A 15,188-nucleotide genomic window follows, 5' to 3' on the forward strand; every position below is an offset into this window, starting at 1 on the left:
GCTGCAAAAACTGATGAAATTATGGAACAAGATGTAAATTGAGAGTGATGATAACATTCTTTAGTAATTTATAATAAAGAAATAAAAAATATGAGCAACAGTTTTAAAAGACATTTAACAACTCTATAAACAAGCTTTCACTGGTTTTTTAAACCTGAATAACAGTCATTCACGTTGTGATGATAAACTTTTACAATCATAACAGTACTAACTTTCAGATAAGATCTTCTAAAATATGATATATATATATATAGCTTTCTTCCTTCAGTAACTTCTCTTTATACACCATTAAGTACAGAATCGCTTTAGCATAATCTACTCTGCTGTTTCAAACTTCATTCACACTTTAAGAACATCAAACTTTCAAAGATGTTCATGGATGAAGTATATAATGTATAATGAAGTGATTCACAAGCAATATTCATGGACTAGTTACTAAATTATGTTCTTCTTGATGAGAATGAGGCCGTAGAAGATGGTTACCTCTGGGAGGAACTGTTGGACTTGACTTAAATGAGAATCCACTTATGTCAGGATTTGTATGCAATGGTGATGGCTCTGGTGAGGGCAGCGGTGTAACTTGAGGAGAGGGAGTTAGATGATCTTTGGCACGTAGACTTCTGAGAGCAGAATGTACCCGAAAGTGCAGAATTGTTTCCAAAGGATACCCGTGATAATTATGCCTGTAAAAATAGACAGTATTTATTTTTTTAATCATAAAAATCAGAAATATAATAAAAATTAACTACAGGTGGTCTCGAGTTTACACTGTTTCAGTATAATGTTAACAAGCAAGAAACAATTTCATTTTATATTGATATCTCTGAGAACTGAATGGGAAATAGCATTCTCGTATTCTACTGTATCATTAAAATACTGTATTTTTTAAAATACAGTCCACAAAAAAAAATAAGTTTTTTTTTTTTTAGTATTATTATTTGAAATACTTAAGATTTAATAAGTTTGAACAATGTCTAGTGTAAGTATTTATGAATATTTATTATTACAGTATTTATTTATTCCAATATATTCATTTATATATATATATATATATATATATATATATCTACTCTGCTATAAAATGATAAGCTGAAATTGGAAACGGATGTGATGTCGGCTTGAAACGGATGTAGGCTGTAATGTTTTTGTGTAACATTTTTTGCAACGTTTTTGTCAAGTTATTTGAAACGTTTTGAAACTCAGGGGCTACCCTGAGTGTCGAGTCTTCAAAATTCGAGTCACCGGAATTCAAGGAGAACCGGCCTACCAGTCAGGAACATGGGGGGGGGGGGGGGGAAGAGCCCCATAGTATGTGTGTGTGTGTGTGTGTGTGTGTGTGTATAAAGACAAGCTCGACACAAATGAAATTCAAAAAATGCAATTAAGAAAAAGAACATTTCAACTCTTCTGGAAAATATTCAAACTTAACATATGAAGCTCTTGAATGATGGTAAATATTGTAGAATGTCTAATATTGCAAATTTACAATTAACAATGGGTACTTCCTAAGAAAGAAGCTTATTTCAAAAGTCTTCAAAAGAGAGAGAGAGGGGGGGAAACAAGAAAGAGAATGTCAAAGAAAGTGAAAAGATTCTAATAATGAATTATTAAAAGTATCTTTATATAAAGGAGCAGATAATTACACTTCAAAAAAAAATGTGTGTATATATATATGTGTGTGTGTGTTTGAAGGGGGGAAGTATAGAATTACAGCTGAAGCAACTAAAAAAAAAAAATTAAAACTATCTGCATTAGAGTTGCATTTTAAGGATTTCATTATGGCATTGAATAAGCTCAACTTATTTTCTGCAATGAAGTGAATAATATTTTATCTATTTAGTGTAAAAAAGATTTTTTTTTTTTTATTATTAAATTACCATCTAAGAAAGCAAAATTTATGAAAGTAATAAATTATTACACTCAATATTTCAGCCTTCATGTTGCAGTCATCTTTAGAAGTATATGTACAAAACATACTGACACTTAAGCTCATAACATGTTACCAGTAATTTAAGAATGTGTAGTGAGTGAGATGCTGCTTGGAGATTGATCATGAGCTATTTAACAGCAGCAATGTCAGAATGTATTCCAAAGGTGAACAGGTTAAATAAGATAGGAGTAAAATGGATGAATGACGGGATTAAGCATTGAAATCTGCTTTGGAGGCAACACAAGATAAATGTTGGTAATAATCAGTTGCATGAAGAGTACAAAGAGGAGGCTAGGAAAGTGACTCAGTTGGTAAAGAGATTAGGGTATTTCATTTCTGTGAATGCAACATCATGAGAAGTTGGTGTATAGAAGGTAAGGTGATGGATAAACGGATGAAAAGTGGACAGAAGGTACATGAGGAATTAAGTAAACTTGATGTTAATAAGGCAATAGGACTTAAAAATATATCACTATGTGTCTTGAAGGGATGCTATATGGAATTAACAGCATCCTTGGCATACCAATTTAACATGAACCTTGCAACAGGGTAAAATCCAAAGGAGTGGATAGTGGGAAAACTTGTTTCACTTCAACAAAGAGGAAGACAAGACTGAAGCTATAAATTAGAGGAAAATCTGTATGTCTGGATTTTTTATGAAAGTATAAGAGAGGTTGATGAGGACTAGGATTCAGAATTGGGTTCATAATAGCTGTATTCTCTATGATGTCAGCATGGGTTTGTTAGGATGACATGTTTTAGCAACCTGCTTATATACTACAAGGTGATGAGTTCAATGGATAAGGGAGAAGTATACACAGTTAAATACTTTAATTTTTCAAAGGCCTTTGATAGAGTGCTACAAGACAAACTGGTAACTAAACTGGAATTGAAACACATGGGATTGGATAAGAGACTAGCAAGTTGGACAGGTGACTGGCTGTCAGATAGGTAACAGCAGGTTGTAGATGGGGGAGTTATATCCCAAAAGAGGAAGTTCAGTAGTGGGGTGCCACAGGGGGTCTGTTTTGAGGTTATTATTGTTTAACTTGTATGTTAATGATATTGGGACAGGCTTAACTGGATATGCAGCCATTTGCTGATGATGCAAAGTTTAATGTTGCTAGGTACAAAGTCTTAAAATTTGATAGGCTAGGTTATGATGAAGAGGATACAATTAATGGAGCCCACAATCTTTGTTCCAGTGGAACCGCCCTCACTACTGAGCTTAACCACATACACAGCACTTTCCTCTCCAATGGCTACAGCGATCACAGTATCAAAAAAATAATCAACTCCTCCCCCATTCCCCGTCTTTCTCGTCAACAAGAATTTAAAAATGCCATCACCATACCCTACATCCGTGGCACATCCGAAAAAATAGCCAAGATACTAAAACAGTACAATCTACACACAGCATATAAGCCCCACCGCAAACTGGCTACCCTTATCCGTTCTACGAAAGATCAGCTCCCTCCTCTCTCTCTGCCTGGAGTTTACAAAGTACCCTGTTCCTGTAAGCTGGCGTACTTTGGACAGACAGGCAGATCAGCATCCATCCGTCTAGAGGAACACAAGTTTTACATCTTCAAACAACTATGGCCATTCAGGCTTGGCTGACCATGTTTTGGACACCACCCACAGGGTATCATGGAAGAAAACCACCATGCTCCACCACAGCAAATTCAAGAAAGAGAGACTTTTCTTAGAAGCAGCAGCAGCTCTCAAAAACCAACCAAATCTCAATAAATATGGTTGCATTAAGCTTCCGAAGATTTGGGAAACACTCATCACCAGAGTTCCACCTTACATTCCAGGCCACCTACTACTGCCCTTAGAGGGCGCTCTACCTAGATAGGACTTTAGTGTCACTCACGTGGTTGGGCTTAGTATTGTTTGTTATTTGTGTATATGTTACATTAATTGTTTTTGTAATCCCCGTAGATGTCCTAGTGACTAGGACGAAATATAGGAAGTATTAAATTCTATTTTAATTCTTTTTGAGTGTTGTAAAAAATCCATTAAGCCTCCAACATGATGTCCTCACAGCACTTAAGCCTCTACATACGTAATGCCAATAACCTATGGCCAGGAAGAGCCAACCAATGCCAAAAATTCTTCCTTCTTGTTCCTAATACTCCTGGCATTAGTATACATGAAGTGCAGAAACCTGTTAGTCCCACCCCTATCTCGATGCCTTATACTAACTATCCCATTCTGATTTGTTGTCCTTCGTGGTTTTTATGTCCTCTAGCTCAGGCATATCGTACACATTCTTACAATCAACTGCCACCCCACCCAATAGCTCCAGTTTCCCTGATTCTGCACATCCACTTTCACTTCATTCAGCAACACTTTTTCCAGTCTCTGCACACCAAATCCATTCAGATGCAAACCATCCATCTTGAATAAGTCCTTCGCCCATCAAACTCCACGCCACTCCTCCTGCATAATCTGCGCATAAAGTCATTTGCAATTATGGCCCTCCTTCTCAACTCTTCTCTGTCATACCAAGGCAACAGACTCACTATCTTAACTCTCTCACTCTTTTCTTTTGCTACTTCTAGTAATTCCTTCAGGTCCTCTCTCATAGCAAATTTATCACCTTTTAAATCGTTCGTTCCTGCCACTACTATCATTTCTTTCACCCTCTGCTTTTGCACTCTAATAGCCTCACTTACATCCTTAATGATCCTAAATATGCTGATCACTATGAAAATGCTATGCTTTTGGAGTTGTGCTGGCTGGGATCTTTTGATTTATTAAACAAATGGTGGAAAAAACTTCCTCTAATAACTTAAGATAATTATATTTAGGATGCGATAGTTTCTTATTTATTTATTTTGCCAATGTGAATTATGCTCACAAGGCAGTTAAGTATATAGTTCATATGCTCAGTCAAAGCATCTCCAAATGGCAACCTGCAACTTGGAATTTTGAATAAAAATTTATGCTGTCTAAAAGAGAACAATTTCTACTTGATGATCTCTCTCTCTTTCACAGTGGTTTTTATAGATAGATCAATGAGCACTGTTCAGCAGAAGTGGATCTGCAAGCTCTATTATAACATGGGCCACAGTGGCCAACATCCATTTGCTGTTCAATTGCTTATCACTCACTCCTTCCCTCCTTCATGGAACCTGCTACTCCCATTCAGCTTTCATTCCATTGACATATGTTCTCTGGAACAAAACCTTCCCTATGAAATATTCTCAAAGACTACAATCTCCAACACACTTCAAACCAACAGATTCCTCATATCTTTAACTCTTACCTTATACAGGATCATTATGCTATAAGTTCTTCAACCTCTTCTGTGTGGAAGTGATATAATAGAGAAAAAAAATACAACTGAAGTAAAGGTTATAGCAGCAATTCCCCAAACTTTTCCGACAATGGAACACTTCACAAATCCTGAAATTTTCATGGAACACCTTGGTTATTTTGCAATGTATTAATTAATGATTAATACAGTACAGTTAATTAGTAATTAATTAAACATAAAGCATCATTAAATTAATTTGTGCTGATTTTCATTGGCATATCCCATTCTGATCACCAAAAATTTATAATATTATAAGTACTTAAGAGTGAATGCAGACTTTTTCTCCTGTGTGCTGGTAGTTTTCCCCTCCTTTTGTACATCCTGGAGATCGCTTTGTAGGCTGGTGGTGGATGATTCACTATCTGTTGCATCACAAACACCTTCAATAAGAGATTTCTTAACACCAAAATTAAACAAAGTCCCTTGTCTCTTATTCATATTAAAATTTAAATCTCCGGGCCTATTACTTTTAAAAAATCACGTCACTACGGTTTTGAAACTTTCACCTTACAATACGAACTTGTGAAGAAAGTATTCAGTATTACTAGATTTGAGAACCGGATACAGACTACCTTGATCTTCAATTTTAGTGGAAAAATTTTCTTTATACTTCTCTTGCTGATTGTTTACTAACATTTGCAACACAGATGTTATTTCTTTAAGTTTTGAGAACAGAGGATACGCTGCCCATTGTTGTAATCAGCGTGCAGGCAATTTTTATGATCAGTCATAAACAGTGGTATTCTCTTTCCCAATTGTTGAAAGATTTCGATGTGTGAAAATTAATGATAATTCATGAATATTTCCATGTTTAAAAATATGCCGTTTGGTCACTAACATTTGCCATACAGATGTCATTTCCTTCAGTTTTGAGAAAAGAGGATACGCCGTCCATTGTTATAATCCGCTTGCAGGCAATTTTTTTTGACCAGTCATAAACAGCAGTATTCCCTTTCCCAAATGTTGAAAAGTTTCGATGTGTGAAAATTAACAATAATTCATGAATACTTCCACATTTAAAAATACATGGATTGGTCACTAACATTTGCTACACAGATGTTATTAGGAGTTCTGGATTTGAGCTTTGACATATTCACGAATATTATTCTCCTCAGAATATTTACACTATAAAATATTTATTCATGAAAAATGCATAGAAAACTAAAATGACAAATTCCAGGAGAACTTCTCGCAGAACACTTATTCACCTTCCACAGAACAGTTTGGAAAACCCTGGGTTAGAGTATTATATATATATTAACTGCATATGGCTCACAGGTTGATGTATCTGTTTTTCAGGATGAAAAAGAAGGGAGTGAAAATGTTAACTATATATGAGAGTGGCTAACTCATATAGAGATTTCAGGATTTCAATTTGCATCTTTTCATCTAAAAAGCAAGAGTGGAGATGGCCTTGCAAATGTACTATGGAGGTGCTTGGAATAGGGGAAAGAGACAGAGAAAACATGGTATATAGTAATTGCTGTAATGGGTAACAGCAAACATATAACCCCATAAAGATGTCCATAGTACCAGCCAGGTTTAAAAATTATCAGTCTTGGCTTTAAGATTTTTCACCTGATTTTGGAATTTATAGGAAGGTCATTGTTTATGAGAGATTCAACAATAAATACTTACCTTCTACTAACTAGGAGTGACAAAAGGTTGAATTGCTACAAAATGGTCTGGTTGGCCAAGTTGATAGAGCTTCTGCTCTCCAACCAATAGATTACAGTTTAGAATCCAACTATATACATGGATGTTCATGAATTCCTTTAGTGTAATAGCACAAACCTGATTACTTATCTGAGGCCAAAGTGGCTTGTAAAAGTTCAATGTCTGATCTCCAGAGGATTATCTAACTCTTAATCCAACCAAAGAACTAATGTACAAGAAATTTCATAATCTTCTATGGATAAAATTCACATTAAAAGCTGCTTTTATTTAACCTTTTTTTTTATTTAGACTATCAATCTAAGTGTGACATTTGCAAGAAATAAATTTTTAAAAATGAATCAGTTAAGAAGTCAATATGGATATTTAATAACTTTTTTAAAACTATCAGAAACTAAATGCTAGTGATGATCATTCATAACTGTTGCATTAAGCCAAATATGAAACAAATGGAAAACTGCAGTGAAAGACCAAAGCCAAAAAAAATCGCAGCCAAAGATCCGAGGATTGTGAACTTTTGTGCTCAACTTGGATAAATGATGAAAACAAGCATATAAGTTATTTTCAAGTCTAATTTACTTTCAGACAACACAGCAAAAAAGCTTGCTACATCCTCTTATTCAGAGCCCTGCAATAACATGGTGATACCATTCTGCTACTTCTAAATGGAAATATGATTTGTCACTGATTGAACTTCAGATCCAGCACCTACTGATGCAAATGATTGGAGTATTCCAGATGATACTTTTCTATATATGGTTGGCCAAGTTCTCTTTAAGTATAAAGTATAATGGGTCTGGTTCAAGGCTATCTGGTGAAAAGATATGATGTTACAAAGCTACTGAAAGATCAGCGATTTTTGTTCATTTATTGAGTGTTTTCTTAGATTAATTGATGTATATTTACACCAGTAGGTGTATAGGATTCTAACTTTGATGTAGTGAGGTTGTTTTTTTTTCTTTTTTTTTCACCAGAGGTCAGGCCAATAGTTGTAATGGTTGGTCAGTAACTTAGCATGACATGCAGATTGTAGTGCAGCTTGTTTCTTTGTATATATGTGTATACTCCAGATGATGACCTTAATATGAAGGTCGAAACATTGAGTGTTTATTTTGGTTTATATTAAACTAAAGTTTTTTAACACAGTAGTTGTTTTCATAATTTTCATGATGCATGAAGGAAATGTATATTTAGTATGTTACTGTAGTTTTTTTAGTGTATTTATTGTACTAACGCATTTAATAACATAATTGTAAAATTATTGCTAGTTTTTAACAGTCTTAAGAATGGTCTTTTGTCACAACAGGCAGTGTTTAAAGTGCAAGTTAAGGTTGTTATTACTGAAAAGAACCTTTGTCCTGATAAGCAGTGATGATGATCACATAACCGAAGATGATCTGACATTGGATATATCCTGATTAAAAGAAATTATAAAATCTCTCTCTATGTTCACTGGGCATCTACAGATGCCATATGGTCACTCCGATGCTTGGTGATGTGCCACACCAGGCCTCATCATGTAGTCCTGTTGTTTGCTTTTCTGGCAGCCTCAACTCTCTAAAGATCAGTCACTCCACACACACACACACACACACACACACACACACACACACACACACACACACCATCCATCCATCTCGTTGATGGTCTACCCCTGCCTCTTTTTCCAGGAACTTTACCTTCTATTACTGTTCTGAGAAGTCCCTCTTCCATCCTTTCTATGTGTCCAAAATATTTTAACTTTCTTCTGTCGATATCCTTAAGGAGCCTTAAAGTTCTACTGATCATTTCTAATACCCATTCATTTGTACGCCTTTCACAGTATATGATATCCTCAGCAGTCTTCTGTAACACCACATCTCAAAGGCAGATATCCATTTCTTATCTGACTTCTTTAGGTTCCAAGTCTCACATCAACAAGTCACTGTTAGAAAAACAACTGAATCCAAAATCCTGAACTTTGTTCCCATGGAGATAGATCTATCCTTCCAGATTTTAGACAGGTCTCTGACTGTCGTTTTAGCCATTCCTAACCTTTTCCTGGCATCTTCTGAACAGCAATTCTTCACATTAATAATGGATCCCAGGTACTCAAACTTGCTGACATTCTCAATTCTTTCTCCATTAAGGTACACTTGTTGTTTCTCAAGAGCTTCTCTGTTTGATTTCCCTTGAGAACCATAATCTTTGTCTTGCTAGGAATGAGTTGAAGTCCTCTTTATTACTGATCTTGTTAACTTTGTCAAGAATTAGTTCTAGTTCTTCCATGTCATTACAAAGGAGTACTGTATCATCAGCATACCTCAGATTACTAATCAATCTACCTCCTATCCTAATTTCTGTCCTGAGCTCATCCAATGCTTCATGCATGATGTCCTCCGTATATATACTAAACAAGTGAGGAGAAAGTAAATATCCTTGCCTAACTCCTTTTCCAACTTGAAGCCAGTCAGTCAATCCACACCTGTTCTTACCGTGGCTTCTTGCTCCTTAAAATCAATCAGAAAACTGAAAACAGTGAAAAAACTTTTAATGAAACTTAGATGGCATAAGAAAAAGGATCAAAAAAGAATAGGGAAAAAAGTGGTGAGCATGGAAATAATAACAACAATGGGGTAAATCAATTAAAATCTAAGAAAAAGGCAATATGGTAATTCAATACAATGATTCAATCATAAAATTTGCACTTGCTAAGGGAGTCACTATTTCTAGCTTTCAAGGGGAAAAAATTAAAGATATGACAAAAGTAACAGAAAAGAATATAGTTGGTAGTTCTTTTTGAACTAATAATTTAAGTAGTAACAAATATAGTATGAGAGAGGATATGAAAGGTCTATCGTACCTGGGTAGGTTTGCAACCCACACACACACACACACACAGCAGTACAGTTAAGGACAATTTATTTATTTATTCGTATGGAGTTCCCTCCCTTATCTCCTCCATCCCTATTGGGGAGAGTTGAGCCCCCTAATGGGGGGGTTAAGTATTTATGGCTGTAGATCAGTGTGTGTGTGTGTGTGTGTGTGTGTGTGTGTGTTGATAGCAAATGGTTCAATATGCAGGCTGTGTAGATGATATGGAGTGTGTTTGATGGCAGAAAAGACTTGTATAAGAGACGGCCTACATTTGAATGGATTTGGCATCAGGAGCCTGTAAAAATTACTTATTGGGATGAGACCTAATTAAGAGAGTCAGGGAAACTAGATCATGGGAGGAATGGAAAAAATGTGTGTGAAAGATCAGCTATGGTATGCAGAAGCAATAAAGAATGGGTTTAAATATGGTTATACATCTGGCAAAGGGAGGAAATATACACTTTGGGTTCAGACCTTTTAAGTGTGTCTGGGAAGGGAAAAGAGAAAGTTCTACAACAAGGCCAAAGATCGCATATCAAATTATAAGAAAAAACCAGATGGTAATGTGATACATACATATGCCAGGAGCATCAGAAACAAAGGGATTAAATTCATTGCTTTATTGAATATACATTGTGGCCTAAGATTGTTGGCAATAGTGGAATTATTACAATCAAATATTATAACTGGGATTAAGCATAAAGGGTATAGTATTTTTAGGAATGAAAGAAGAGATAGGAGAGGAGGGAGGGGAGTGCTAGTAATGATATCAGATGACTTAAGTTCAGTTAGGGTAGAAACACATGAAAACAATAATGGTAATAATGTCCCATGTAGCAGTGAGTTTGAGGCTATCTGGTGTGAGGTGGAGGCTAACAGGATGAAATATATGGTGGGGTGTTGCTAGAGACCTAGTGGTTCAGTTGCAGGGGGACGATGAAGTGCAGTGAAAATTTACCCTGATGGGTGCTAAATTGACCCTTACAGTTAACTTGACTGAATAAAATAAATTTATATCATGAAAAATCTCATTAAAAGAAAGAAGAAGAATTTACTGAGTTCTTGTGAGACAACTTTCTCAAGCAGCATGCAAAAGAAGGAACTCTAGGTCAAAGAGTGTTAGATTTGTTCATAATGTCAGAGGGAGTCTCTGTTAAGAATATGACTGTTTTATTACCAGTTGGTGACAGTGATCATGCTGCACTTTCCAGGGAGGTAGCTAATTATGGTGATGTTCCAGTTAGGACAAGTTACATACATGCTGAACTACAAAGCTGGAAATTATGATTAACTTAGCAGAATACTATCTCTGGTCTGATGGTATCAGTTACTGAATGGGAAAAATATCAGCAATGCATGGGAATCTTTGAAAAAGTGCTTAAATAAGGCAGTATCTGAACATATCCCTAGAGTTTGAAGAATAAACAGGATGAGAATGAAATGGATGTGCAACCTTATTAAACAAGAGATCCATAAGAAAAAAATTATGTGAAAGATATATCATGAGAATAAGAGTGGTGAGTAGGAGTTATAAAATATATAAAGTGCAAGCCAGAAGAGTAACAAGTATTTTGCAGAAAGCTAAATTGTAGTAATAAGAAATTGGCTATGTGCCAATTTCTTTTCATACTCCATGCAGGTTAAAGGTAATCCAAAAGAATTTTATTGTTATGCCACAAGTAAAAGAAAGAATGAATGTGAAAGAATAACTTTACTGAATGAAGATGATACTCTAGTATCAGAAGCTAATGAAATTGTTCAATTAATGAGTGCTCACTATGCTAAGATTTATCAACTGGGTGTAACATGATGTATAAGGCTATTAGTACATTAGGTGAACAGTTAGAGATGCATGAGAATGAGGTTGAAGAGCTGTTGCATAGCCTGGATAAGAATTTGACAATACAGGCAGATGGAATATCAGCACATATGCTAAAGGTATGTTCAGCCAAATTGACTAGACTTTTCACATGTTTGTATAACTTGCGTCAGCTCAGTAAAGATACTACAGGAATGTATGATAGTTCCATTGTACGAGGGTGGTGCAAAAGCCTGTGTGTGTGTGTGTGTGTGTGTGTGTGTGTGTGTGTGTGTGTGTGTGTGTGTGTGTGTGTGTGTGTGTGTGTGTGTGTGCAACTACTGACCTATCAGGTTTTGGGCTATAGTGGTAAAGATTTTAAAGAAGTTGGTAAGAACTCACAAATAAAAATGGGTACACAGACAAGTTATACTCTGCAAGGAACAGCACGAGTTCACTAAAGGAAGGTCATGTTATAAGTGGATGGTCGACAGATATCAAAAATTGGTATACGGTGGATTTGCATCTGCTAGATTTAAGGTGACCAATAATGTACCCCACGGTTCAGTCCTTGGGCTACCGTTGTTCAATCTATACATTAATGACATTAAGAAGAGTCTAACAGGAAATGAGCCCCCATAGCTCAGTCAGTATAGTTTTTTCACAGAGAAACTGGGTGAAAAAACTATACTGAGTTTTCTGGGGGTTTTTATCCACCAGAACAGGCAAACCGGCCCCGTGAACACACACAAATTACAGTCAGGAATACCTAATACCCAGCCATAGGTAAGATGATTCGTTAGCTAAGCCAGTCCTGAGCCTGGATAAAACTGGAGGGGGAGGGATTAAGTTGGGCCTGTAAAAAAGGGCCTCATGGCCATTGTATCATCATACACTAAATAAACAAATAATAATAACAGGAAATGTACAATTGTTTGCTGTGGATGTAAAGTTAGGCATGGCAATCAAGGTGATTTGTTGGAAATTTGGGTAAATTAAAATGGCTATCAGTTTAATGATAGCAAGTGTAAAGTTATGCACTTTGGAGTGATGAGGTTTCCAATGGCATATTATATTAGCAGGTTTATGTTATAAGAAACTGATGAGACTAGGGATTATTATTATTATTATTATTATTTCGGGCAGCTCCAAGGAGTCAACAGACTCATCGAGGGAGGCCCTAACATCATGTCAAGAACAATTATTCGACATTCACACAGTATCTATCATACCTTGCCTTGAACTCATTCACGGTCATAGCACCCACAACAGACTCTGGCAGCTTATTCCACTCATTCACCACTCTCAAAGTAAAATACCTAGCTCTAACACCCCTGCTAACCACATTCTTGCCCAGCTTCCATGTATGGCCCCTTGTACTCCCACCACCAGTCCTATTCTCAAAAATATCTTCTGGATTAATCCTATAGAAACCCTTCAGTAATTTGAATGTCTCAATCATATCACCCCTTTTCTGCCTATCAACCAATTTTTGCAACCCACAAATCTTCAACCTGTTTTCATAAGGTTCATTCCACAGACCTGCTATCATCTTGGTCACTCGTCTCTGGATCCTCTCCACCTCCTCCCCATCAAGAAGAAACCCTGGTGCCCATATCTGGACACAGCAGTCTAGATGGGGTCTTACCAAGGCTCGATATAGAGGAACAATAACTTGTTTGTCTCTGCTTGTTAAAGTATTTTTCAGCAACCAAGTGATTTGATGAGCTGATTTAGCCACTTTTGCAATGTGCCCCCTAAACTTCAACTCCCTATTCACCAACACTCCCAAATCCCTGGCCTCATCAATCTCCTGGAGTACGGTTCCACCAATGTGATCATGGGTGATACTGCTGCTAATCTTTTCACTCCAAAATGCATAACCTTACACTTTGCCACATTAATTTGACATCCATTTTCCCTAGCCCAGTCCTCCAAACTATCCAAATCATCCTGCAAAATTTTGACATCCTGTGCACTCACAATTGCTCTACCCAACTTTGCATCATCAGCAAACAAGTGAACACTTCCTCTCAGATCCTTTCCTATATCGTTAATGAACAAATTGAAAAGTAGTGGTCCAAGAACAGAACCCTGCAGCACACCACTAGTCACAAGCTGTCTTTTGGACTCCACTCCTGAATAAACCACTCTCTGGTATCTCTCCATGAACCACCCTCCTATCCATCTCACCAACCCTATATCCATCCCCATCTGTTCCAGTTTACTGATTAGAGTTCCATGTGGTATCCTGTCAAAGGCCTTGGCAAGGTCCAGTAGAATCACTGTAAACCAATTATTCTTATCCAGTTCAGCCGGATAAGAATAATTGGTTCAGCTAAGATTGTTGGCAATAGTGGAATTATTACAATCAAATATTATAACTGGGATTAAGCATAAAGGGTATAGTATTTTTAGGAATGAAAGAAGAGATAGGAGAGGAGGGAGGGGAGTGCTAGTAATGATATCAGATGACTTAAGTTCAGTTAGGGTAGAAACACATGAAAACAATAATGGTAATAATGTCCCATGTAGCAGTGAGTTTGAGGCTATCTGGTGTGAGGTGGAGGCTAACAGGATGAAATATATGGTGGGGTGTTGCTAGAGACCTAGTGGTTCAGTTGCAGGGGGACGATGAAGTGCAGTGAAAATTTACCCTGATGGGTGCTAAATTGACCCTTACAGTTAACTTGACTGAATAAAATAAATTTATATCATGAAAAATCTCATTAAAAGAAAGAAGAAGAATTTACTGAGTTCTTGTGAGACAACTTTCTCAAGCAGCATGCAAAAGAAGGAACTCTAGGTCAAAGAGTGTTAGATTTGTTCATAATGTCAGAGGGAGTCTCTGTTAAGAATATGACTTTTATTACCAGTTGGTGACAGTGATCATGCTGCACTTTCCAGGGAGGTAGCTAATTATGGTGATGTTCCAGTTAGGACAAGTTACATACATGCTGAACTACAAAGCTGGAAATTATGATTAACTTAGCAGAATACTATCTCTGGTCTGATGGTATCAGTTACTGAATGGGAAAAATATCAGCAATGCATGGGAATCTTTGAAAAAGTGCTTAAATAAGGCAGTATCTGAACATATCCCTAGAGTTTGAAGAATAAACAGGATGAGAATGAAATGGATGTGCAACCTTATTAAACAAGAGATCCATAAGAAAAAAATTATGTGAAAGATATATCATGAGAATAAGAGTGGTGAGTAGGAGTTATAAAATATATAAAGTGCAAGCCAGAAGAGTAACAAGTATTTTGCAGAAAGCTAAATTGTAGTAATAAGAAATTGGCTATGTGCCAATTTCTTTTCATACTCCATGCAGGTTAAAGGTAATCCAAAAGAATTTTATTGTTATGCCACAAGTAAAAGAAAGAATGAATGTGAAAGAATAACTTTACTGAATGAAGATGATACTCTAGTATCAGAAGCTAATGAAATTGTTCAATTAATGAGTGCTCACTATGCTAAGATTTATCAACTGGGTGTAACATGATGTATAAGGCTATTAGTACATTAGGTGAACAGTTAGAGATGCATGAGAATGAGGTTGAAGAGCTGTTGCATAGCCTGGATAAGAATTTGACAATACAGG

At 36.3% G+C, this 15,188-nt stretch overlaps 1 protein-coding gene across 1 annotated transcript in view; it reads right to left on the bottom strand.

Annotated features, from left to right (window-relative positions):
• Positions 1-285: 285 nt before the first annotated feature.
• LOC150096684 (tetratricopeptide repeat protein 39B-like) overlaps positions 286-15,188 on the bottom strand; it is a 300,955-nt gene continuing 286,052 nt past the window's right edge. The window contains exon 17 of the mRNA XM_090408472.1: positions 286-683. Within this exon, the coding sequence (XP_090264598.1) occupies positions 422-683 (262 nt within the window). The 3' untranslated portion in view covers positions 286-421. The remainder of the gene's footprint in view (positions 684-15,188) is intronic.

The sequence above is a fragment of the Typopeltis vanoorti genome, chromosome 18 (genome assembly GCF_054136105.1).
Source record: "Typopeltis vanoorti isolate ZY-2024b chromosome 18, IOZ_Tvanoo_1.0, whole genome shotgun sequence".
Taxonomy (NCBI): domain Eukaryota; kingdom Metazoa; phylum Arthropoda; class Arachnida; order Uropygi; family Thelyphonidae; genus Typopeltis; species Typopeltis vanoorti.